Source organism: Gorilla gorilla, chromosome 18 (genome assembly GCF_029281585.2).
Source record: "Gorilla gorilla gorilla isolate KB3781 chromosome 18, NHGRI_mGorGor1-v2.1_pri, whole genome shotgun sequence".
Classification (NCBI taxonomy): Eukaryota; Metazoa; Chordata; class Mammalia; order Primates; family Hominidae; genus Gorilla; species Gorilla gorilla.
Window position 1 is genome coordinate 119,519,056 of NC_073242.2, and position 24,953 is coordinate 119,544,008.

A 24,953-nucleotide genomic window follows, 5' to 3' on the forward strand; every position below is an offset into this window, starting at 1 on the left:
ACGGGAGCCCAGGAATACTGTGCAAACGTACCAGACCCACGGCCGAGGCCGGGGGGGGTGCAAACGTACCAGACCCACGGCCGAGGCTGGGGGTGCAAACGTACGAGACCCAGCAAACATACAAGACCCAGCAAACGTACAAGACCGAGGCTGGGAGGTGTGGTGGTTGGGAGAGGCACGGGTGGGTGACTGGACGGCCACTGAAAAGGTGCCATCTGAGCAAGGCCTGAAGGAGGGCAGCTGGGAGCCACGCAGGCGTCGGGGGAACATTCCAGGCACTGGGGCCAGCAGCAAGGCGGAGCAGAGTGGGTGGTGGAAGGGAGGGGAGTTTGTGTGGTCTTGGAGGCCCCACGAGGACCTCGGCTCCATTCCTGGAGAGCTGTGACTGGCCTTTAATGGGTTCCATCTGGCTGCCAAGTGCAAAATAGACTTGGGATGGGGGGCAGGGGTAGAAGCAAAGAAACCAGGTACAGAATCTGGCACAAGTCACGCGGTCAGAGAGCAGGTGCTGGAGAGATCCCATAACTGTTTGTGGAATCAAACAGGACAGCAGCTTGCAGGCAGTCTGGCTGCCGCTGTGCAAACAACCCAGGGCGTCCCTGAACCAGCCCGTGACCTCAGGCAACGGCATCCATCACCGGGGCCAGCACACCATCGCCTGTGAGAGGCATGGTGAGGGCTGCTCCCACGGGCCTGTGGGAGGACCCGGTGACAGCAAGGCCAAGCCCCCTGCCCACCAGGACAGTGGCTTTTCTTGATAATTTATCCCTTGAAACCCCGTGGACAATTAAACCCAGAGTTACCAGGTGAGCCAAGGATTCTACTCCTAGGAATCCAACCAAGAGAAATGAAGACATTCGTCCACGCAAAAGCTACCCATACCCACAGCTGCATCATCCACGCCAAAGCTACCAATACCCACATCTGCATCATCCACGCAAAAACTACCAATACCCACAGCTGCGTGGTCCACGCAAAAGCTACCCATACCCACAGCTGCATGGTCCACGCAAAAACTACCAATACCCACATCTGCATCATCCACGCAAAAACTACCAATACCCACAGCTGCGTGGTCCACGCAAAAGCTACCAATACCCACATCTGCATCATCCACGCAAAAACTACCAATACCCACAGCTGCATGGTCCACGCAAAAGTCACCAATGCCCACAGCTGCATCATCCACGCAAAAGTCACCAATACCCACATCTGCATCATTCACGCAAAAGTCACCAATACCCACATCTGCATCATCCACGCAAAAACTACCAATACCCACAGCTGCATCATCCACGCAAAAGTCACCAATACCCACAGCTGCATCATCCACGCAAAAGTCACCAATACCCACATCTGCATCATCCACACAAAAGTCACCAATACCCACATCTGCATCATCCACACAAAAGTCACCAATACCCACATCTGCATCGTCCAGGCAAAAGCTACCCATACCCACAGCTGCATGGTCCACCATAACCACAATGGGGGCAACAACCCACGCGTCCATCAACGGACACACAAAACGTGGTCTTTCTGCACAGTGCAGTGCAGCTCAGCCACGGGGAAGGAGGCTCCCCACTAGGCTCCAGTGTGGGGAGCCACGAAGGCCCCGAGCTGACAAAGCCAGACGCAAGGGCCACACGTGGCCCCGTCACCTTCATCCGCGGTGTCCAGAACAGGCAAGCTCACAGAGATGCAGGAGTAGGGGCAGACTGGGGGCTGGGGGTGGAGGAGTGAGGAGATGGGGAGGGAGCAGACTGGGGGCTGGGGGTGGAGGAGCGAGGAGATGGGGAGGGGCAGACTGGGGGCTGGGGGTGGAGGAGCGAGGAGATGGGGAGGGGCAGACTGGGGGCTGGGGGTGGAGGAGCGAGGAGATGGGGGAGGGGCAGACTGGGGGCTGGGGGTGGAGGAGTGAGGAGATGGGGAGGGGCAGACTGCGGGCTGGGGGTGGAGGAGTGAGTGGCAGTGGGAGTGGGGTTTCCTTTCAGGGTGATGAGCACGTGTGGGAGCGAGCTGGCGGCGGGGCGTGGCATTGCATTGTGAGTGCACTTAGTGCTACTGAAGTGACACTATAACTACACGATGCTTAAAACGATAAAGGTTACGTGTATTTTCCCACAATTAAAAAAACAGCGGGGAGACTGAGACAGGCAGCTCATGAACTATTAACCTGCCCCTGCCAGGGACCCATCCACGTTGCTAACAGCCCAGGAGTGATGAGTGGAGCCAGGCCACCTCTTCCCTGAGTTTGGGCACCTCAAATGTGAGAGGGGCTCAGCCTCCCTCCCCGGGACCCTGCTCCTGTCAACTGGGGCCAACTTGCAGGCAGGTAGCGGGAGGCACTGCTGTGACCCCAGCCCTGGCTCTGTGAGCCTGGCTGTGCTGGAAACCAGGAGGGTGGAGGCCAGGCCCAGAAGGCTGGTGGCTGGAGTGAGTGGGAGCTGAGCGACCTTCTTGCTGCAAACACCCCCCTTCCAGAGACACAAGCACACCCTTAAGGGTGGGAAGCGCTCACAAGGACCCGGTCTGTGGCAAGTGACAAGTGACCTTTCCAACCCGAAGGTCTCCTGGGCAGAAGCTCCTTCATGTGCCAAGGACGAGCCAGAGGTGGAGAAGGGCCGTGGGCCGGCCCCGTGGACGAGCCAGACGTGGAGAAGGGCCGTGGGCCGGCCCCGTGGATGAGCCAGAGGTGGAGAAGGGCCATGGGCCGGCCCCATGGACGAGCCAGAGGTGGAGAAGGGCCGTGGGCCGGCCCCGTGGACGAGCCAGAGGTGGAGAAGGGCCGTGGGCTGGCCCCGTGGTGCAGAGTGAGCAGGTGCTGGGGGCACCGGCCTGCAGCTCAGGCCTCTGCTTGTCCCTCTGGTCACCCCAGTCCTGGGGCAGCATGGTCCCAGGGTCTGGGCAGGTTTGGTTGGATGTAGGTGCTGTGGTCCACGGTGAGCCCTGGTGTCACGGCTCACGCTTTATAAAAGCTCTCAAGGGGTCACAGTGCAGAAGGGATGGGGAGGAGGGTTTGGGGAGGGTAAGCACTTCGCCGAGGCACTTATCACTTGTGGAACATTCTCTGAGGCTGGCTGTGGGGATCCCCTGTGAGTCTGGACAGCCAGGTCATAGGTCATGCTTCCTCCTGGCCCGGTTTTCACACCGTGGTACCCCACACACATGCACACGTGTGCACACCATCACACACTCAGACTTCACACACATGCACCTGCACGTGCGCCCCTGGCAACGGCACCCGACGCAGTGACCTTGGGGCTGCTGTCGTCGTGGAGACAGCCTGCCAGGTGGCCCCTCACATGGCCCCCGCTTCCCCATCCCGGAAAACAGGCAGAGCACACACTTCCAGGAAAGAGGCCGCCCTGGCGCTGGACTCAATGACCATAAAACAGCCTCTTAAGCTGGGCGCAGCGGCTCACGCCTACAATCCCAGCACTTTGGGAGGCTGAGGCGGGAGGATCGTTTGAGCCCAGGAGCTTGAGACAGCCTGGGCGATGTAGCAAGACCCCATCTCTACCAAAAAAACTAAAAATTAAAAAAACAATTAGCTGGGCATAGTGGTGAACACCCATAGTCCCAGCTACTCTGTAGGCTGAAGGGGGAGGATCGCTTGAGCCTAGGAGGTTAAGGCAGCAGTGAGCCATGATCGCACCACTGCACTCCAGCCTGAGCGATAGAGGGAGACCCCGACTATAAGTAAAGGGAAAAAAGAGGCAGGGCGCGATGGTTCACGCCTGTCATCGCAGCACTTTGGGAGGCTGAGGCAGGTGGATCACCTGAGGTCAGGAGTTCGAGACCAGCCTGGCCAACATGGCAAACCCCTGTCTCTACTAAAAATACAAAAAAAAAAAAAAAAAAAAAAGCCGGGTGCAGTGGTGTGTGGCTGTAATCCCAGCTACTCGGGAGGCTGACGCAGGAGAATCACTTGAACCCGGGAAGCAGAGGTTGCTGTGAGCTGAGATTGCGCCACTGCACTCCAGCCTGGGCGACAGAGTGAGATTGTGTCTGGGGGAAAAAAAGAAAGAAAGAAAAGAAAAATGGCCTCTTGGGCCAGGTCCTGGGAGCTCGAGGGAGGTGATGGCATGGAGCCAGGACCTGGAGATGTCACTTCTGATGGAAGTCCGCACGCCCAGAGACAGGCCAGGCCCTCAGTGTGCAAGCCACCAGCCTTCTCTCCTTTCCAGACAGGCTTTGCCCTGTGGCCCCAGCCCTGCCTGGTGCACCTCCCGTTTGCCTCACTGGTCAACTCCTGGGGGCTGCTTTGCACTCCCCCAGGGCGGGGTCCTAGACTGCACGCCTCACAGTGCCACACGTCTGCATGCCTCTGCACACGTCACATGCCTCTATACGCCTCACACGCCTCTACACGCCTCACAGTGCCACACATCTGCATCCCCACAGCCATAGCGGCCACTTCATGCCATGCGTGTGTGACTTGGTGAAATCCCCATCCCTCTGCTCTGTGCAGTACAGCAGCCGCAAGCACAAGACCGGCACGAGGAGGACAGAGGCGAGACCCCAGTGAGCCAAGCTGCACGCTGCCCCCGTGAGAGCTGAAATAAAATACCTCAGTCGCTTAAAAATCAGTGCATGTCGAAAATAATGAGTTTTGGACACACTGGGTTAAGTAAGATTATATATTATAAACATTAATTTTGCCCGGTCTCTTCTTCCCTTTTTCAACGTGGCCACGAGACAGTCTGAAATGATCCACGCCCCTTCCCTGGCATGCCGAAGCTCCCTTGGGAGAGGCCGCCCCTCGGCACACGGAGGCACGGGCGAGAAGGGCTGCCCCACGCCCCTCGGCACACGGAGGCACGGGCGAGAAGGGCTGCCCCACGCCCCTCGGCACACGGAGGCACGGGCGAGAAGGGCTGCCCCACGGTGGCTGCTCAGGTCACAGGAGGGGCTGACTTGGGCCCAAAGGGGAGGCTCCGTGCACGTTCCCGAACACTCTGCTCCCAGGTCCCCTGTTGGATGGTTTGGGCTTCTGGGCATGAACAGTGCTGGACCGTGAAGGAGCAGCTTGGCCGCAGAGGCACGGTGGGGACACGGCAGCCAGCAGGGCCACACAGAGAGGGTCTCAGCCACACACCTGGCCGGCACGGCTGGCACCATCGGGGGGCGACAGGCGAGGCTCCATCTTCCCTGTGCACAGTGTGCGGTGCTGACCAACCCCCGCAAGGGACAGATGGGGACACGGAGGCCCAGAGGAGCAGAGAGGAGTCTGGCCTCGCTGCCTGCCTGTTCTTGCTGTTGGCAGGGCCTGGTAAGGGAGGAAGAGACGCTGAGAAAGAGGCATGAAGGGCCGTGCCCTGCCCTCTTCCACCCCCGAAGTTCAGAAGGACGCATTCTTTTTTTTTTTTTTTTTTGGAGACGGAGTCTCGCTCTGTCACCCAGGCTGGAGTGCAGTGGCGCGATCTCGGCTCACTGCAAGCTCTGCCTCCCGGGTTCACACCATTCTCCTGCCTCAGCCTCCCCAGTAGCTGGGACTACAGGCGCCCGCCACCACGCCCGGCTAATTTTTTGTATTTTTTAGTAGAGACAGGGTTTCACCGTGTTAGCCAGGATGGTCTCGATCTCCTGACCTCGTGATCCACCCGCCTCGGCCTCTCAAAGTGCTGGGATGACAGGCGTGAGCCACCGCGCCCGGCCAGAAGGACGCATTCCTTAAGGGAGCTGAAGGCCACGTGGTGGAGCTGCAAGCCGCCATCAGGCACAGGGATACGTGGAGTCCAGCACCCAGGGCCCCTGTTCTGTCCACTTGGGCACAGCCACGACCCAGAGACCCAATGCTGCCCCCGGTCAGGGGCAGTCCTGGGTTCTGATGTCTCTGGCGCAGGAGAGGCTGCATGGAAGGGCCCCATGTCCACTGCACTCTGAGTACAGGCTGGGCTGGATTAGGCTGTGGAGCCCTGGTGTGGTGGCCAAGGCAAGGGGAGGGGACCGGCAATCCCCAGGCCTGGTGAGAGCCCCCCACCACCTGCGTGGGGACCCTGGTGGTGCAGAAATACCTAGGCTCTGGAGGGCTCGAGTCAGGTGGCCTCAGCTCCCAAGTGGGAATTCTGCCTCTGACAGGGAGTAACTAGAGTACAACTGATCTTACCCTCAGTTTCCCCTCTGTAAATGGGTCTGCAGGTGGCGTGGTGCACCCGGGGGCCCAGGGCTTGGCCCCAGGCTTGCAGGCTGTCCTCTCGTGGGTGGAGCAGGCACAGGGCCTGGGGTCTGGGCTGTGCCGGAGTCTGACCATCGAGGTGGTCTCTCTGGACCACCCCATTTTGCAAAGGCGCAGACAATGAACTTCTGTTCGGGGGCCTGCAGAGAAGGGGGCCTGGGTGCAGAGCTGCATCGTGCCGCATCCACCACTGAGCCTCAGGACACCACCGGGTGTCCCCCCAGAAAGGGGACGAGGCTGATGGTCCCAGCCCAGACACACACAGACCTTTCCCCGCTCATCACAGCCCGAAGGGGTAGATGCCTTTGTGACTGCATTTTGCGTTTGAGACCTGAGGGACAGATGGGAATATGTGCTGTAGGTCACGCAGCTGCTGGGAGGGGAGTCGAATCCAGGTGGGGGCTCCAAGAAGGCGAGGGGCTGCCCATCCCCCTCCCCGCTGCCTCCGGGAACAGGGCAGAGGGCTGCAGTCACCCCTGGCCCTCTTGGGGAGCCCCTCCCCACCTGTAAGAGGGTCTCACTGCAGCTGGAGCTGCTTCCCCTGCCAGCTTGATGGCACCCTGGCTTTCCCGGGTACTCAGGGAGGTCGGGTACACTGGGCGGGGACTTCCTCATGAGTTCCATCTGTGACCTGGGGCCACCAGGATGCACAGGAGCCCTCCTGACTGCCCCGGGCGTTTCCTGGGCGTCTCCCAGGTATCTCCCATCCTGGTCTCCGGCAGGTCCCACCTGCTGCCTCCCCGGTGTGGACTTTCCTCTGCTGAGTAAACAGAAGACTGCCCGGGTGCCCGGACTTCCTCCCCAAACCTCCTCCTGCCACGTCCACCATGACCCCAGCCTCAGGGGCAGCCAAGCATCCACCACGACCCGAGCCTCAGGGGCAGCCGAGTATCCACCACAACCCCAGCCTCAGGGGCAGCCGAGTATCCACCACGACCCCAGCCTCAGGGGCAGCCGAGTATCCACCACGACCCCAGCCTCAGAGGCAGCCAAGGAGGCTTTAAGCTGCCCAGACCCGACAGGGGGCAGAACCGGCCCTGGGTGGCTAAGCGGGCGGGAAACGCAGAGGCAGGGGGCCGAGAGCAGTGCGGGGTGAGCTGCCGGCTGGGCTGCTGGTGGCTTGGCTCCGGGAGACATCTTCCTTATTACGGCCAAATTCATCTTTGTTTTCCTTCCCAGTGACATCTGGCTCTCAGTGAGGTCCCACGAATTACAAAAAGCAGAAGTCTGAACTTCTGTTTTATTGCCACAGGAAACTCATTGCCACAGCACAGGCGGAAAGCCGGATCCCGGCGGGTCCTGAGTCCCCAGCTCCCACCCTCGGGGCAAGCTGCGAGCTCAGAAGTGGGGACTGGAGAGCAGTTATCTCTCACTCTCCTCATCGTCAGTTTCCAGCCCAACTGCCAGGTCTCCGCCTGAGTCTTTTCCACTGATGCTACAAGGGCGGTTTCCACTCCAGGAATTTTTTTTCCAGACAAGCAAAGCCCTTGCCTGCATTTGCTCTTGGCTAAGGCGGCCCTCCCAGGCCTGCCCGGTGGGCTGTTTCCCGCATCGCAGCCTGGGCTCCGCTGAAAGGAGGGTCCCGGCCTGCAGAACCGCAGAAGCAGAACCAGGCCTTCTCACTCTGCCCAGGAAAGTCAGGGGGTGGAGAATAAAACCCCCAGGAAAGGATATGGGGTGTGGTTCACTGACGCAGGCATTCCCAGAGAGACTGAGCCACGAGGTGGACGAACAGCGTGGTGTCCACCCAACCTGGCCCTGACACCAGGGATGGTGACGCTGTCGTGAGCCTCCCTCTGAGCTGCCCTCAAGCGGCCTGCACCTCCCTAGCCAGTACCCCAGCAGTTGTGTTTCCACCCCCTCCTGCCCCTGCGAGGCAGCGGGTCCCAGCCCACAGTGTGCACTGGACTCTGTACACTCCCGGCCCACTCCCTGCCGTCCCCACGCTGGCCCTCCCGCGTCAGAACTCACTGGGAAGTTCCAGGGGCCTGACCACCCCGGATGTGTCGCAGGCAGAGCCCCGTGGAACCCACCCGCGTCGGGCTCCTGCGCTGTGAGCTAGGAACCTCTGTGGGCCTCGGCTTCCCGGTCTGGAAAGTGGGGCAGCAGCGGTGCCCTCAGAGCTGGCTGCCATGAGGATCCAATGCAGGGCCTGGGTGCCTCTCACTGCATGTGACTCTGCCCCCGCCTGGTATGGAGTAGGTGTTCGATCAATACTTGCCCAGGGAATGAGCACTGGAGGACAGGCACTTTTTGTCCTGTGAGTGAAGTGGTGGCAAAGCCACCCTCCGGCATTGACAAATTGTAGAGTTTGGGTCCCTTCCATCCCCAGGGGCCTGGGGCCAGCCTGGGAGGTGACATCGGTTGCCTGGACGTGGATTTCTATGGACAGTGGACGCTATGTCTGTGATAATAGCCGGGCAATGTTCCAGCGGCTTCTGGAGGGTCTTTAGCAACAACAACCTCCCTCCCCTGCACAGCAGGGCGGGAAGCAGAGGTGGGGCTGGCCAGAGGTGCAGAACTAGAGCAGCTGGGACGAGGCTGGCCTTGGGGCTCCATGACCCAGGCAGGGCAGAGGTCAAGTTCTCCCACCTGTGCCCTGACCCCAGATGGGCCCCAGGGCCTGTGTCCAGGTGAGAGCTTTTGCACCTACAGTGCTAACCCCGAGTCATGACCGAGCCCTCAGCCGCCAGATCCCCCAGCCCCCTGGGGGTGCTCAGGTGCTCTAAGAATGTGGCCCAGCAGGCTGGGGATGGGGACCGACGGCACAGGCAAAGGAACGCCCGGGCAGGGCTGGACAGGGCCTGGGTGGGGCTGGACAGGGGCCTGGAGACACTCGCTGCAGCCCACCGCCAGACTGGCTCCCTGCATGACCTGTGGAGTGACTGTACCTCTCCCGGCGTCGGAGACGGGGAACGCTCCACGGCCCTCGTGGGTGTCACAGGGACGCGACAGTGCGTGTAAGCCCCAGCGCTGTTGTAGGCTCTGAGACCCACCCAGGAAGGCTCCATGGCCCTCGTGGGTGTCACAGGGACGCGACAGTGCGTGTAAGCCCCAGCGCTGTTGTAGGCTCTGAGACCCAGCCAGGAAGAGGCTCCACGGCCCTCGTGGGTATCACAGGGACGCGACAGTGTGTGTAAGCCCCAGCGCTGTTGTAGGCTCTAAGACCCACCCAGGAAGGCTCCACGACCCTGTGAGCAGGAGACACAGGCCACAGGCAGGCAGTGCAGCAAGTGCGGGCCAGGAGAGCAGCCCCATGGAGACGCCAGCGCCTTCACCTGTGGCACCACTAACAAGGCCCTGCTAGTCCCTCCATGCTGGGTCTGAACACCCGCGTGGCACACACAGCACTGGGGCAGGCTGCTGCTCCCTCCATGCTGGGTCTGAACACCCGCGTGGCACACACGGCACTGGGGCACGCTGAAGTTGCTTCTGGTTCCTCCCCGCCAGGGAAGGAAATTCAGAGCCACTTAATTCAAGCACCATCCTTCCACCCTGGCACTGTGGGAGGCTGAGGATGAATCAGAAAACCCCAAAGTCAACCTGCTAACGGTGCAGCAGGGAAGGGGGAGGCCAGCGGAGAGCCCCAAGATGGTTCCAGAAGCTGGCGGGGAAATGCCTCACCCACCTCACACCCTCCCTGCCACCCCAGAGGCGGCAGCGGCAAGGCCCGGCCCTCCCCAGTGCAGCCCTGAGGGCTGGGATCTTGGGGATTAGTGACCCAACCTGCCGGCAGCATCTCCTGATCCTCGCGTAGGGAGAAAAATTAATTTCTTCCAGTCATGCAGAAATGAAAATACGTGGAGCCAAACCAGAGAGATTTCCTGGAGGTGGTAACTGAATTACGCGGATAGCGGGCGGCAGGGGAAGAGCTCGGGGGGGCTCGGGCGGCTGGCGTGTGGCTTTGTAGCCCCAGAGGGTTCTGGAAGGAGATGTCTGGGGAAAGCCCTCCCACTCACCAGCCCTGGCTTCACAGGTGGCGACAGCACGGCCCCAGCACCACGAACCACTCATGTGAACTTCCCTTCTCCCGTCACTAGAGGATCCCAGCACATCCCAGGAGAGATGGAGCGTGCCGGAAGACTGATCCTCATGCGATGCTCTCTTCCCTCCCTGAGCCCCAATCTCGGGTGGAGGCCACATCTGTTCCTCCTGCTCTGGGCCCTTCTTCCTTTCTGTTTCCCTTTCAGTGTGGAAGAGTGGCCGCTTGCCCAGCAGGACGGTCCCAAATAGCATGGCTTTTCCAGGCACGGTGCTGTCGGCGGCACAGAACAGGACCCTCCCGGCAGCTCCGGCTTGCACAGCATCCGCCCGTCCGGCCCCTGTGGAAGTTTCTAACTCCCAACGCCCAGACTGGAGCGGGGGCAAAGGACACGGCCTGACCCCAGAGGCACACAGAGCCAGCCCTCCACGGACGAACGTGCCCAGGAACTGTGGGCTGGGCCTTCCTGCCTCCTCCCCTGCCGGGAAAGCGATGCCAGGAGCAGGTGAGGGTCGGACGCGCTCAGGCCCAGCCCTCGCCCTTTCAGGTCTGGGGGACACAGTGGAGTCCCAGCCTCGAGAAGTTTCCCCAACCTCTCAGCAACTTGAAGAGCAATGCCAGGCACCGAATAACCGGCCCCCGCCCCTTATCTCCGGCCGACCCGTCCGCCGAGGTGGCTGCCCTGGGAACCTCCTGTTCCTCGTCCAGGAGAGGAAACGCACACCCGGGCCGGACGCACAGAAGCCGCACCCTGGCCGGGGCCACAAGCCTGACAGCTACCGACAAGCCCCCACCCACAGGAGCACGCGACGTCCTCTCTTTTCAAGGGAAAGGTTTTTCTTCCTGGGCCCTGGAATGGGCCTGAAGTCAGCCGGCCTCAGCCCACAGGGTGAATGAGGGGTGGGCACAGCCCGGCCGCGGCCCCAGCACACACGGGGCGGGCGCAGGGGCGGGGGAGCGCCAGCCCCGCAGTGTGTTCGGAGCCCAGCGGCTCTGAGTCGCCGCCACCAGCCTGGCCGCCTTCTGCTCCACGTAGGTGAAGTCAGCCGTCTAGGGCTGCGTTTCCAGCCATCTGTCCCTCCACAGAGGCTCACACCTCCCTCCCCGCTGTTCCCACAGCCTGGCTCGGGGCCTGCCCAACACAGATGGACGCTTCCCAAAGGCTGTGCGCGCCATCGCTGCCACCCGGCTGTGCCGAGGCCCGCGGCCGTCAGGACCCCAGGGACCGCACGCCAGGCAGGGTCCAGGACCCCCAGCGCGGACCACCTTTATTTAGCCTGCGGGGCAGCGCCGGGGACCCGGGCAGGAGAGAGAGGAGCAGGAGGGAGCTCTGGACCCTCCTCCCCAGACCGGCCGCCGCCACCTCTGCCTCTCCCAGGGCCGCCCTCGGCCTCCCCACTCCCGGGTCTCCGTCACGCGGGCCGCGGGGCCTTTGTTAGGAAAACCGGGCGGCCCCAGGGGAGCCCGCGAGACTCCCAGCGCCCGGGCGCGTCGTTCCCCCCGAAGTTTCGCCGCAGCCCCCGCAGGTCAGGCTCTGCTCACGGGGGGCTGCGCTCAGCCCGGATGGGTGGGCGCTGGGCGGGTTGGCTCCACCCTGCCGTGGGCACCAACTTTGAAAACGGCCCGTGCGCTCGGCGCGGCTGCGGCGCAGATCCGGGAACGGCAGCCGCGGGCGGAGTCGGGGTAGAGCGGCGGCGGCGCGCGGGGCGGACACGGCACTTACGGTCGGGGGGTCCGGGGGATCCGGCGGGCGGCGGACGGCGGACGGCGCACACTCGCGACTCGGTCCGGGAGTCGCTGCTCCTTCCAGCTTGGTCCCCGCCTCCACGACTCAGGGGCGGCTGCGCGCTGTCTTCTGGCGCCCCACCGGGCTCAGGCGCGCGGCGGGGCTGGGGCGCGCGGGGCGGCCGCCTGGGCCATGCCGGGGACTCGGCTCCGGCCACCCCGCGCGGGAACAAAGCGCGCACCCCGCCCGGGGCGGTCTCCGGCCTCCGCGGCCCGCGCTGGGTCCAGCCGCCGCGCCTGTGGCTCCAACGCCGCGCGCTCGCCCGAGAGTCTCACGGGGCCCCGCGGCCCCCGCCCCGCGCGCTCCGCCTCCGCCTCCTGCCCCCCGCCGCCGCCGCTGCGCCACCTGCCTCCCGCCCGGCGCCCATCGCGCTCAGCTCCGCCCCGGGGCGCCGGCCTGGAGAGGGGCTCCCCGCCGCCGAGAGCCGCCCCCAACGCCTCCGCCACCGGGGCGCGCCCTAAGAACTGGCCGTGGGGGCCGGGGCTGTGCGGAGCGCCGGGAGCAGGGAGAGGGGAGAGGGGCGCGGGGAGGGGGGCGAGGGGCGCGCCGCCTCCTGCGGGGGGCGGCGCGGGGAGGCGCAGGCGGGGGCGCGCGAAGAGGTTGAGGGGCGCGGGCGCCGTGGAGGGGGCGCGGCTCTGGGGGGCGGCCCCCGCCTGCGCCCACTCTCTCCCCCTCCGCAGGCCGCGCACACCCACCTCGCAGCAGTCGGCAGCCGCGGGCCTCGCAGCTTCAGAGCCGCGGCTTCTGGCGGCCGCGCGGGAGGCTGAACGGGAGGTGGGGGGTGTGTGGGGGGGTGGGGAGGTGGGGAGTTGCGGGGGGAGGTGGGGAGTTGGGGGGGAAGTCGCTCCTTCGGCCGCCGCCCCCGCCCCCCGCCCCACGCTCGCCCCCAGCGCGGCGCCCGGCCCGGCCCGGGGCCACCTCCGTGCGTGGCCGGCAGGGGTCGCGCTCCCCCCGCTCAGCCTCCCGGGCGGGTCCGATGCGAAGCCCTCGCTCCCCGCTGGTCCCGGGGCCAGGTCATTTGCATACACTTTGCATTCATTTGCATATTGTGCGTTTCATGTCCACCTGCAGAAACGCCCCGAGCCGCTGCTCTGACCTCTCCGCACTTTCTCTGCCGGCAGGCCCCCTCCCCCGCCCGCTTTGCCTTTCCCTAAAGTACTTTGTGGCGTGTCTGGTGCATTTGCCTGCTTAGTACATTTTAGTAAAATTGGCGCCTTTTCCCTGTTTCCTGCCCCAACTCACGCGTGCTCTTATTTTAGACACAAGCGGCTGGGGGGCCCAGGGGTCACCATTAGGAGACAGAAGAGGCCAGACCTTCAGAGCAGCAGGGCCTTGGTTTGCCTCTCATTTCGCATAAAGTTTGCATGTGAAGGTCCGAGGTCCCCAATCCCCAATATAAAAATATAGCAACGTGCGAAACATGGCCCATTCCAGCTTTGTGCCGCGGGCCTTTTCTCCCCACCCCTCGTCCCTCTCATGGACTTGGCTCTACCCACCTGAGCTGGCAGAGGAAGGGGACAGAAACCCAGAACGGGGGCTCCGTGAGGGGGAGGACAGCACCATCCCCTCCTGCAGCCCCTGGGCAGCGGTCTGGTCAGCTGGGTCACTAACCGCAGTGTGGCCCAGCCAGTTCCTCCAGCTCCTGGCTGTGGGAAGTGCTGTCTGAAGCCCGCCAGGCTCCGTGAAAATGGTGACACAAACGCCAAGCACCTTCATTCTCCTGGTTTTCAGACTGTGCGTAACATGGTGCTCGCCCATGTGGCTCAGCCCAGTCCTTGTGGAATGGAGGGGGGGTTCTGAGCCCACCCCGCAGAACGGTGTGAGTCCCCATGCGTTGGGTGTGTTGCCTAAGGTTACCGATTTTATGCTCGAAATTTATCCATCCTGGCTCCCTGGCTTCATGGACTCTGAGGCACAGTGGATTTTAAGATGCACCATTATTTTATGTGCCACTAAGAAAGGAAAACATTCTGCCGGTGATAATCCTGAAACGCCCCCAGGTTTCAGAGATTTTACAAAGCAACATAAACGTGGGAGTTGGGGCAGGTGGGAGAATTCAGCAGCGAACCACCCTGAAGCCAGTCGGGTTGTGAGCTCAACAATGCCTGCGGCAGCTGTGGCTTCGCACAGGGCCCGGGAGCAGAAGCTGGCCTGGACCTGGGCCGGAAGCCCTCGCCCAGCACCAGCGGCACGTCCGTGGTCTCGGTTCTCCGGACCGCAGGCTTCGGGTGTTAAGTGACCAGTTGCAACATCTCTGACTTACACAGGGTGCTCACAATTTGAGGAGTGACAGACCTGAAGGCACTGAAGATACCACTGCAGCCATCAGACACCACAACCCAGGCGCTGCACCTGCCCCACCACAGCCCCTCCTCCCTACTCAGGAGAGCCGCGGTGGCGTGGTAGAGAAGAAAGGGATATCGCAGGCAGGAGGGCTTCTTTTTGTGCTGTGAGTGGGTCAGCCTGACGCCTAGCCCAGCGGTCACAGGGTGGTCAGATGGTCCTGGCAGTAGCTGGCACAGAGCTGGGCACCGTCTCTGCATTTCCCCCCGTGCTGTGCGGATGCTCCCAGAACGCCCATTTTACAGGTGGAGAGGCTGAGCCTCTCAGCCACACGGACTTCCTGCTGCCTTATCCGAGAACTGGTTTCTTGCCCTGGATGCGGCCAAGTCACAGCTCCTGGGCATTTCGAGGGGACATTTAAGGAGGAGACTCCCAGCCCTATGTGAAAGCTGTCTGCAGTCTGCCCGACAAGGCCAGCGTCACCTGTGCGGGAGACAGATCACGGGCGAGCAGGACCTCGGAGGGCCACACTCAGGGCTCGGGAGGGGGCAGAGCCGTGGAGAAGGGAGCTCGAGGGTGCGCCCATGGAGCTCCCAGTGTGTCACTGTCTGTAGAGGCAGGAGCTCAATTCACTTAAAAGAAACCACCACGGCCGGGTGCGGTGGCTCACGCCTGTAGTCCCAGCACTTTGGGAGGCCAAGGCGGGCGGATCACGAGGTCAGGAGATCGAGACCGTCCTGGCTAACACAGTGAAACCCTGTCTCTACTATAAATACAAAAAATTAACCGGGCGTGGTTGCAGGTGCCTGTAGTCCCAGCTACTCGGGAGGCTGAGGCAGGAGAATGGCCTGAACCCGGGAGGCGGAGCTTGCAGTGAGCCGAGATCACGCCACTGCACTCCAGCCTGGGTGACAGAGCGAGACTCCATCTCAAAAAAAAAAAAAAAAAAAAAAAAAGGAAACCACCTCCCCTCCTCATGGCATGGCAGCATTTCCAAGTAAAGTTGACTCACCATCAGCATCTAGTGCCCCGATCACACACCCATGGAAGCCCTGGGAGACCGTGCCTGGCTCTAGGGCCTGCGGCGCACAGCGGGGCAGCCCCAGCTTTGCTGACCTGTGCTGAGTGTGCCTCTGAGGCCCCACCCTGCTGCCCTCAGGAAAACAACTGCAGCCTTCTGTCCTGCCAACTGCACTTCTGGCCATCCTGATCCCCCTCCCCAAAGGGCAGCACCTATATCTGATTTCCCTCTCAACCACCCAACAGTGCCCAGCTCAAGGTTTGGATAAAGACGCAGTTTATAAACACTCGCCACAGGCGTCCCTGCACTGTCACCTCCCCGCAGTCATGGCCCCTTCTTCTGATACCAGGTAAGACTCGCTGTCTGTGGGGCCCTGGCCAAAGGGCAGGTGCTAGGCCCTCTCATGTGCCCTCCGTGACCCTAGGAGGTAGGTCTTGCCACCAGCCTTGTTTGCCAGAGGAGAACAGCAGGACCCAGAAAGCTTGAGTAATCGCAGAACACAGGCTGGTCTTTGGCAGAGCTGGGGTCCCGCCAGGCCAGCGTGGTCCAGCGGGAGGCCAGGCCATCACCGTTGCTGACCTTCAGAAAATAATTCTGAGCACTATAGACTCTCAAACATTTTCTGTTATAACTAAAACTCTGCAACAAAAGTTTAGATAGCTGCCAAGAATAGAAAGTCTGATACACTATAGGTATAGATATTTTAAAATAAGCGGGTGGCTAATGGATTCTAGATACCATAGCAATTTGATAGCCACTGTCGTTCATTAAAAATATCTGAATAAACACTTCTTAAACACCTGCATTTTCACTCAGCTCCCTACCTAGAACAGTGAGTTTTTAAATATAACACCAAAAGCATGATGCATACAATAAAAATTTGGCAGGTTGGATTTCATTAAAATTTCATACTTCGGCTCTGCAAAAGACACTATGAAGAGAATGAAAAGACAGGCCATAGACAGGGAGAAAATATTTGGGAAACACATATCTGATAAACAACTGTTATCTAAAATATACAAACAACTCTTAAAACCAAACCATAAGAAAACAAACAGCCCCATTAAAAATGAGCAAAAGATCTGAATAGACACCTCATCAGAGAAGAGATATAGAAGATGATCTGGCAAATAAGCATAGGAAACGATGCCCAGCAGCCTTGCCACTAGGGAGTGGGTCAGCAAAGCCACGAGAGGCCACGACACGCCTGTTAGAATAACTAAAACTCAACACACCGACCACCCCAGATGCCGGTGAGGATGTGAGGCAACAGGAGCTGTCATTCATTGCCGACGGGAATGCAAAATGGTACAGCCCTTTGGAAGACAGTTTGACTATTTCTTATGAAACTACACACTCTTACCATGCGACCCAGCATTCACGTTTCTTGGTATTTACCCAAATGAGTTAAAAACTAATGTCCACACAAAACCCTGCATGTAAATGTTGATAGAAGTTTCATTCGTTTTTACCAAAACTTAGAAGCGACTGAGACAGCCTTCAATAGGTGAATAGATAAAATACTGTGGCATATGTAGATGATAGAGTATTATCCATGACAAAAGTAGTGAGCTATCAAGCCATGGAAAGTGAACATTGATGGCCGGGCGTGGTGGCTCACACCTGTAATCCCAGCACTTTGGGAGGCCGAAGGGGGTGGATCACCTGAGGTCAGGAGTTCGAGACCAGCCTGGCCAACATGGCAAAACCTCGTCTCCACTAAAAATACAAAAATTAGCTGGGCGTGGTGGCAGTGCCTGTAATCCCAGCTACTTGGGAGGCTGAGACCGGAGAATTGCTTGAACCCAGGAGGCAGAGGTTGTAGTGGCAGTGAGCCAAGATCATGCCACTGTACTCCACCCTGGGCAACAGAGCAAGACTCCATCTCAAAAAGAAAAAAAAAAAGCGAATATTGCTAAGAAGTCAATCTGAAAAGGCTATATACTGTCTGATTCCAACTCAATAGCATTCAGGAAAATGTAAAATGATGGAAGTAGTAAAAAGGTCAGTGGTTTTTCAGGGGGTTATAGAATAGGGAAGGTTGAGTAGGGAGAGCAGAGAGTTTTGTTTGTTTTTGGAGGTAGAGTCTTGCTCTTGTCTCCCAGACTGGAGTGCAGTGGCATGATCTTGGCTCACTGCAACCTCTGCCTCCTGGGTTCAAGCAATTCTCCTGCCTCAGCCTCCCGAGTAGCTGGGATTACAGGCGCCCACTACCACGCCCAGCTAATTTTTGTATTTTTAGTAGAGACAGGGTTTCACCATGTTGGCCAGGCTGGTCTCGAACTCCTGACCTCATGATCTGCCCACCTCGGCCTCCCACAGTGCTGGGATTACAGACACGAGCCACTGCTTGTGGCCGAGTTTTTTTGTTTGTTTGTTTTTAGACAGGGTCTCACTCTGTCTCCCAGGCTGGAGTGCAGTAGCGTGATCACAGCTCACTGCATCCTTTGACCTCCCAGGCTCAAGCGATCCTCCCATCTCAGCCCCAGCTAATTTTATTTATTTTTTGTAGAGACAGGGTTTTGCTGTGTTGCCCAGACTGCACAGAGGATTTTTAGGGCAGTGACACTATTCTGTATGACAGTCTAATGGTAGACACAAGTCATATGCTTGTCTAGACACATAGAATGTAACACCAGGAGAGAAGCCCAATGTAAACTATGGATTTCAGTTAATGAAAAGGTGTCAGTGTTGGTTCATCGGTTGTAACAAATGTATCACACCAGTGCCAGGTGCAATGTAGGGACCCCCCACTAGGGAACAAGCCGGAAAGAGTAATGAGAACTCAGCGCTTTCCGCCCAGTTGTCCTGTAAACCCAGAACCACGCTAAAGAATAAAATCTATTAACTTAAAAAATTCAGCAGACAAAAATGAGGATATCAATGACATTTTATTTGCCGTTTAAAAGGCAGATACAAACAGACTCTTCTGCAGCGCCTGAATCTCTACATGGCCCTTCTCTCCCTTAATGCCTCCTTCCATTCTACCCAGCCGATTTTTATCCTAATATATTTTCATGTTTGAAAGTCTTTTGATTCCCCTATCGTACAAAACTAGGTACATAGTTGGAATGTCAAGATTTAAACATTTTCCTATGTTAAAATTTATTTCCTGGGCTGGATTATCATTATAATTATTGGTAGTATACAACCGATACAAACAATGTGAATGTATTACACATTTTGAGAACTAATAAGGATACAAAGTAGGCTGGGCTTGGTGGCTCACACCTGTAATCCCAATGCTTTGGGAGGCCAAGGAAGTAGGATCGCTTGAGCCCAGGAGTTCAAGACCAGCCTGGGCAACATAGCAAGACCTCATCTCTACAAATAATAAAAAAGTTAGCCGGGTGTGGCAGTGCGTGCCTGTAGTCCCAGCTACTCAGGGGGCTGAGGCAGTGGGATTGCTTGAGCCCAAGAGGTTGAGGCTGCAGGGAGCTATGATCATGCTACTGCACTCCAGCCTGGGTGATGGAACGAGACCCTGTCTCAAAAATAAAAATAAAGATACAAAGTAAATTTTTGTTGGAAGACATCTCGTAAAAGGAGGGAGGGGCACTTTTTGGTAGTAGTTTGTGTATTCATGCATGAATAATACTGCCAGAAAAAGACAGGATTTGACATTAATTCCATTCTCGTGGTGGGTGTTTAATGTGAAAGCCAGAGAATCTTCAGTCCCATAAATAACTCTATCAGAACGGGAGCTGTGTCCTAACCATCTCACTGTGACCTCCTTCTGAGAGTCAGATGCCGCAAGCCACGTGGTGATTGGTCATCAAAGTCATTTTTAATAACTATCAGCTGACAAATCGGTTCTGTCCCCCCTCAATTCTGTTTCATGCAAAGACAAGAAATCAGCAGGTTGCAGCAGAGACACATTCGTGGCGAGTGGGGAGCTGGGGGCAAGGCACCAGGCTGGCCCCAGGCAGAGAGACGTTGGTCTTTCTTGGGGAACTGGGAGAGACTGTGCAGGGGTAGCTGGGAAAAGGACCCACACTGGCCCAAGCAGGTTCTGCCTTGACCATCAGCCTTGGCCATCTGGTGTGGGCACCAGATGACGTGGCTTCAAGTTGCCCACAAGGTCAAGGAGGCCCTCCCGGAGGCAGGGAGGAACCCTAAAGCAGAGGGAGCCCGGGCTCCGGACAGGAGGCTTCCCTGCCTCAGGAGTGTCTCTTGGCTTTCTCCCCTGGCTCACATCGGCATCGCTGCTCTTGCAGAATGAGATTTCCTAATTGTGAAGTGGCTTCATTCACGTATTCATTTCTTTCTTCCTTCACTCTCCATATCCAATAGAAGGTAAGTTACTGAAGCTTGCCAAACCTCAGTTTTTCCTGTAAAACAGGGCTAAGAGCTGGCTGGCCTACACATTTGCAATGTGGCCCAAAGACAAGTTCAGAGTTCTCTCTTGTCTTTGTTGAACTTCACACGAGAACCAGGCCAAGCACAAACAGTTGGAAATCGGAAGTGTCCCGTAGGAAAACCAGCCGGTGCACGTGTGTAAAAGGGAATGCGGATGGGATTGAGGTGGCGTTTAAAATCCCTGGAGAAGCACAAACTCCCCAGTAGATGGTGTCAGGACAACTGCCCCATGTGGGGAAAATGAATTATATACTCCTTACTTCACTTGGAAAAATAAACTCCACTTAGGTTAAAGAATAAAATGTGAAAAACTGGAACAGTGAAAGGATTAGGAGAAAAAAGCAGAGCATTTATATAATACCAGTTTAAAATTAAGGCAGCCGAGAAACTCTGAAAAAATTTTAAGAAGCTGGAGGGGTTTGGCCGTGTAGGCACGAGCAACTTCCGTGTCCTGAAAGAGACAGGGGACCCCGATAAGAGATGGGCTGGGAGGCCGGGCGCGGCGCCTCACGCGTGTAATCCCAGCACTTCGGGAGGCCGAGGAGGGCAGATCACTTGAGGTCAGCAGTTCAAAACCAGCCTGGCCAACATGGCGAAACCCTATCTCTACCAAAAATACAAAAATTAGCCAGGTGTGATGGTGTGTGCCTGTAGTCCCAGCTATTCGGGAGGCTGAAGCAGGAGAATCACTTGAACCCAGGAGGCAGAGGTTGCAGTGAGCTGAGATCAAGTCACCTGCACTCCAGCCCGGGTGACAGAGCGAGACTCTGTCTCAAAAAAAAAGAAAGAAGATGGGCTGGGAGTGGGTGTGGGGACAAACGACAGTGGCCCCAGCACACAAACATTGCTACAGAGAAGAATAATACAAGCACTCAAAATAACGCTCAACAAACTTCATGAGTAGGCAAATCCCACAAGAAGAAAACAAAAGGGGCCAGACACAGTAGCTCACGCCTGTAATCCCAGCACTTTGGGAGGCCGAGGCAGGCGGACCACTTAGGGTCAGGAGTTCAAGACCAGCCTGGCCGACATGGCGAAACCCCGTCTCTACTAAAACACAAAAATTAGCTGGGCGTGGTGGTGGGTGCCTGCAATCCCAGCTATTGGGGAGGCTGAGGCAGGAGAATCACTTGAACCCGGGAGGCAGAGGTCGCAATGAGCCGAAACGCTGCCACTGCACTCCAGCGTGGGTGACAGAGTGAGATTCTGTCTGAAAAAAAAAGAAAAGAAAACGAAGGAACGATAACCCCCGCCACTCTCGAAGTCACACGGCTTCCCTTCTTCTCTTCCTCATGCCTGGCCCCCTCCCCTCCTCTCCCGTCTCTCTTCACCTCTCTTTACCTGGATCTGTCTGTGCTTGTTCTGCGTTCCCCTGTTCTCCAGGGAAGGAACCACGTCGGTCTGTTCACCCGTCCCCTGGACTGGCACCGGCACAGAGGGTCGAGTGTTGGCACCTGTCTTCCGGGTCTCCATCCCTCCCTTTGTTGAGTGACTGCATGTTCTCATTTCCTGATCATACAATTCTTCGAGAGGTATCGTTATCCGCATCTTATTTTATTTTCATCTTCTTTTCTGTTACCTGTATGTTTGAATTTTCCTATTTTTGTTTCATCTTTGCTTTTTTAAATTAAAAAATCAGTTTTAAAATTGCACCTGCAGTACAAAATCAGGGTGGCGACCGGGTTGCTGCCATTCCCTCCCCTCGGGTCTGTGGCTTCTCAGCTCCAGCTCGGGTCACAGACCTGCTGCCACGGCCCCAGGGTGGGCACAGGGCTAGCAGGACAGTCATGCAGGCAGCCGCGGCCCCAGCGATTGGTCCAGGAGGAGGGCAGGTGACCACACGCGGCCAATCACAATCCTTCCCTGGGAGTTTTTGAACTGGAACAAGAGAGGAAGGACCTCTTCTTTGGTCTGCGTGGGAGGCAAGCCCAGAGTGGCCTGGACAGCTGCTGGGAAGAGGAGGTGGGCAGAGCGGCCGAGGGTGTGCTAATGGTTGGGTCTGTGGGGCCTGAAACCGGTGCCCCTGCCCATCCTATAGTTTGGTGCTTGAGCCAGCACAGTCCCAGGTCTCCCTGACGCCTCCGAGCTGGGTTTCTGTCACTTGCAGCTGCAGCATTCTGGCACAGACTGTGCAGAGGTGGGTTTGGGTCTCCCCGGCCCCAGCAGCCCCAGGAGCCTGTGAGATCTAAGCCGGAAGCTGCTCTGGGCACCTGAGTGCTGACAGCCCGAGTGATGGGAACAGGCCGGCTGCTATGCAGAGACAGAGAGACTAATTTTTATCAGCCAGACACCTGGCCAGGCCCCAGGGTGGACAATCTCCAAACCGCATGCATCCCGGCACTGACAAAGCCGTCTATCATCGCTGGAGCCAGGACACCCGGGGAGGCTCTGCCAGGCCACGGGGTGAGGGAGCTGCCGCCCTCCAGTCCTTCTCCCGCGGGGCACCGAGACGGATTTCAGCAAGACAAATGCCCAGGCCACAGGGTGAGGGAGCTGCCGCCCTCCAATCCTTCTCCCGCGGGGCACCGAGATGGCTTTCAGCAAGACAAATGCCCAGGCCACAGGGTGAGGGAGCTGCCGCCCTCCAATCCTTCTCCCGCGGGGCACCGAGACGGCTTTCAGCAGGACAAATGCCCAGGCCATGGGGTGAGGGAGCTTCCGCCCTCCAATCCTTCTCCCGCGGGGCACCAAGACAGCTTTCAGCAAGACAAATGCGGCCCTGCCACTCCCTGACCGAGATAAAGTCTCAGCTCCTGAGCCTGGGGTGCGTGCTGCTCACCCCCACCGCCTCTCTGAGCTCCAGCCTCACAGGCACACACCGCTCCCCTGCCCAGAACATTCTGCCCACAGACTCCTCTTAGCCTCAGGTCCCTGCGTGGGAGGCAGGAATTCCCTGATCTACCCTTCCTGAGTCGGAGAGACGCCTCCCGTACCCCCATGACAGCCCATCACAATTGTTCACGGATCTCTGTGTTCTCCCTCAACAAATACTTGGTGGACCCCCTGGATCCACAGCTCAAGGCTTCCTTCACCCCCATCCCCGCACCCTGGGGACGGCGTGTCCAGGACCCCCACGCGGGGCCTGCGTCGAGACGGCGTGTCCGGGACCCCCACGCGGGGCCTGCGTCGAGACGGCGTGTCCCGCCATCGGGTTTGCTGCTGAATGGGCAGATGATCTAATGAGTGACCGTCCTCACCCACGAGAAAAAACACAACCTGGTCTCCATCTGCCGGTTAGATCGGCCCCCAGTCCTGCTGGCCCCAGCGATGACAGAGGAGGAGGAATGAGGAGTGCCGTGCCTGGGCTGGGCCGCCGCCTCTCTCCCTCGGCTGGGTTTGTCATGCTCAACCAGACCCGCTCCCGATGGAGAGGCCGAGTGACCCTCATTTCTGCCTTTGCATCCCTTTTTTCCAGGGCCTGCGGGGCTGACAGGCACACAGCCAGGGGTGAGGGTTCACAGAAGAACGAAGGAAGGAGTGAGCGTGGGGAGAGCCAGCCAGCCTCCCCATGTCCACCCAGATGGTGAGCTGGCCCTGCCCTGGAGACACTGTGTCCAGAGGCCAGCAGAGCCCTCAAAACGGTTCCCACAGCTCCCGGCGGAGCCCTCAAAATGGTCCCCACAGCTGCCGCCCACTCTTGGGACCCTGAGTGTGGGGAGGCTGGGGTTGAGGAGTGGGGATCAGGATCTGGCAGGATCGGAATGTAGGGGCCTGGGGGCTCCCGGCTGGGGACAGCGCCAGCAGGAGTGGCCGGGATGATGGTGAGGTGAGGTGTCTGCTCCCAGGCTGTGTGTGGCTTGGATGCCAAAGCGCCTTTTGCTGTATTCGGCACCCTGAGACCCTTATGTCTGCCTATTGAAGGCACAGTTTACTCCCGGGAAAATAAACATTTGGGTTTATTTCGCTGTGACTGCACCCCCTGAATCTTAATCATATGTGTCTCTGGGTTTCCCTTAAGGGGGATGGCTCCCCTTAAGATGACTTTGGGGCTGCCATGGGCCTTGTCACCTGTGTTGGGCTGGTGAGGACAGGGACAGAGATGCCCACAGAGCAGGTGAGCTGTGCTCCTGCCCTGGGCAGTTGAGGGCAGGCAGCCTCTAACAGCTGACACCATGTCAGGACAGTGGCTACCTAGCAGGAGGCTCTTTCATCTAGAATCCTGGTCCTTCATGCCTGGCTATGGTCATGGCCCCTCTACAGCTGCCAGTGAGAGAACTGCCCAGGAGCTCCCACTCCTCCTCTGAAGACCCCAAATCTCACCACTGACCAAGATAGCCCCCTGACCACAGTGGGCTCCCCCAGCCACCACGATGGTACCCCAACTGCTATGGAAGGTTCCCTGACCACAACAGGCACCCTGTCCCCCATGATAGGCTGGCCACCCATCTACTCTGACAGCCCCCTTCCCCTACAGCCCTGCCCAAGTCTCCTGACCCACCCGAGGGTCCTGACCCCACCCAAGGCTCCTGACCCCAGCCAAGGCTCCTGACCCCAGCCAAGGATCCTGACCCCGCCCAAGGCTCCTGACGCCAGCCAAGGCTCCTGATCCCACCCAAGGCTCCTGACCCCACCCAAGGCTCCTGACCTCAGCCAAGGCTACTGACCCCACCCAAGGCTCCTGACCCCACCCAAGGCTCCTGACCTCAGCCAAGGCTCCTGACCCTACCCAAGACTCCTGACCCCACCCAAGGCTCCTGACCCCAGCCAAGGCTCCTGACCCCACCCAAGGCTTCTGACCCCAGCCAAGGCTCCTGACCCACCCAAGAGTCCTGACCCCACCCAAGGCTCCTGACCCCAGCCAAGGCTCCTGATCTCACCCAAGGCTCCTGATCCCACCCAAGGCTCCTGACCCCAGCCAAGGCTCCTGACCCCACCCAAGGCTTCTGACCCCAGGCAAGGCTCCTGACCCCACCCAAGGCTCCTGACCTCAGCCAAGGATCCTGACCCCACCCAGGGCTCCCGACCCTGCCCAGGGCTGCCAACCCCCAGGCCTGCCGAGTTCCTGCTCCCTGAGGCTTTGGGAAAGACACCCTGGATGTCAGTTGTCTGCCAGGAGAGCTCTGGAGGGCAGCTGCCTGGCCCCAGCCTGAGGCCATGTAGAGCCTCCAGACAGAATGGCCAGGAAACTGGGTCAGAGCCCGTTTATCACACGTGTGACGGAGGGTGAAGACCTGCATCACGGGAGAACCCCATGCACACGGAGCTCATGGCCTGTGCCAGGGTGGGCAGGAGACCTTCACTCACCCGCCGGGTCCCCGGGATGCAGCGTGTCCGCCTGCTCTTCCCCAGGGGTCTCAGGGCTCTCTGCTCTTTGAGCCCAGGATGACCCTGCTCCCCCAGG

The 24,953-nt window shown here is 58.9% G+C and overlaps 3 protein-coding genes across 4 annotated transcripts in view; 2 read left to right on the top strand and 1 right to left on the bottom strand.

Moving 5' to 3' along the window:
• CBFA2T3 (CBFA2/RUNX1 partner transcriptional co-repressor 3) overlaps positions 1-11,965 on the bottom strand; it is a 68,049-nt gene extending 56,084 nt beyond the window's left edge. The window contains exon 1 of one of the 2 annotated variants that reach the window (XM_055364523.2): positions 11,887-11,965. The gene's annotated coding sequence lies outside the window, so the exon portion shown is untranslated. The remainder of the gene's footprint in view (positions 1-11,886) is intronic. The other variant, XM_055364521.2, reaches the window with a different exon arrangement.
• LOC134757479 (uncharacterized) lies at positions 848-1,588 on the top strand. The gene has a single exon (XM_063699814.1). The coding sequence runs from the start codon at positions 848-850 to the stop codon at positions 1,586-1,588; it is 741 nt and encodes a 246-aa protein (XP_063555884.1).
• Positions 10,051-23,511, top strand: LOC129527414 (collagen alpha-1(I) chain-like). The gene is given in 5 exon segments (XM_063699815.1): positions 10,051-11,098; positions 11,100-12,399; positions 12,630-12,723; positions 14,064-14,154; positions 20,836-23,511. Coding segments are annotated over 5 exon segments (1,935 nt in total). The 5' UTR covers positions 10,051-11,056; the 3' UTR covers positions 21,244-23,511.
• The last annotated feature ends 1,442 nt before the right edge of the window (positions 23,512-24,953 follow it).

Coding starts and splice junctions, on each gene's coding strand:
- LOC134757479 (XM_063699814.1), top strand. CDS start 848: ATGAAGACATTCGTCCACGCAAAAGCTACCCATACCCACAGCTGCATC.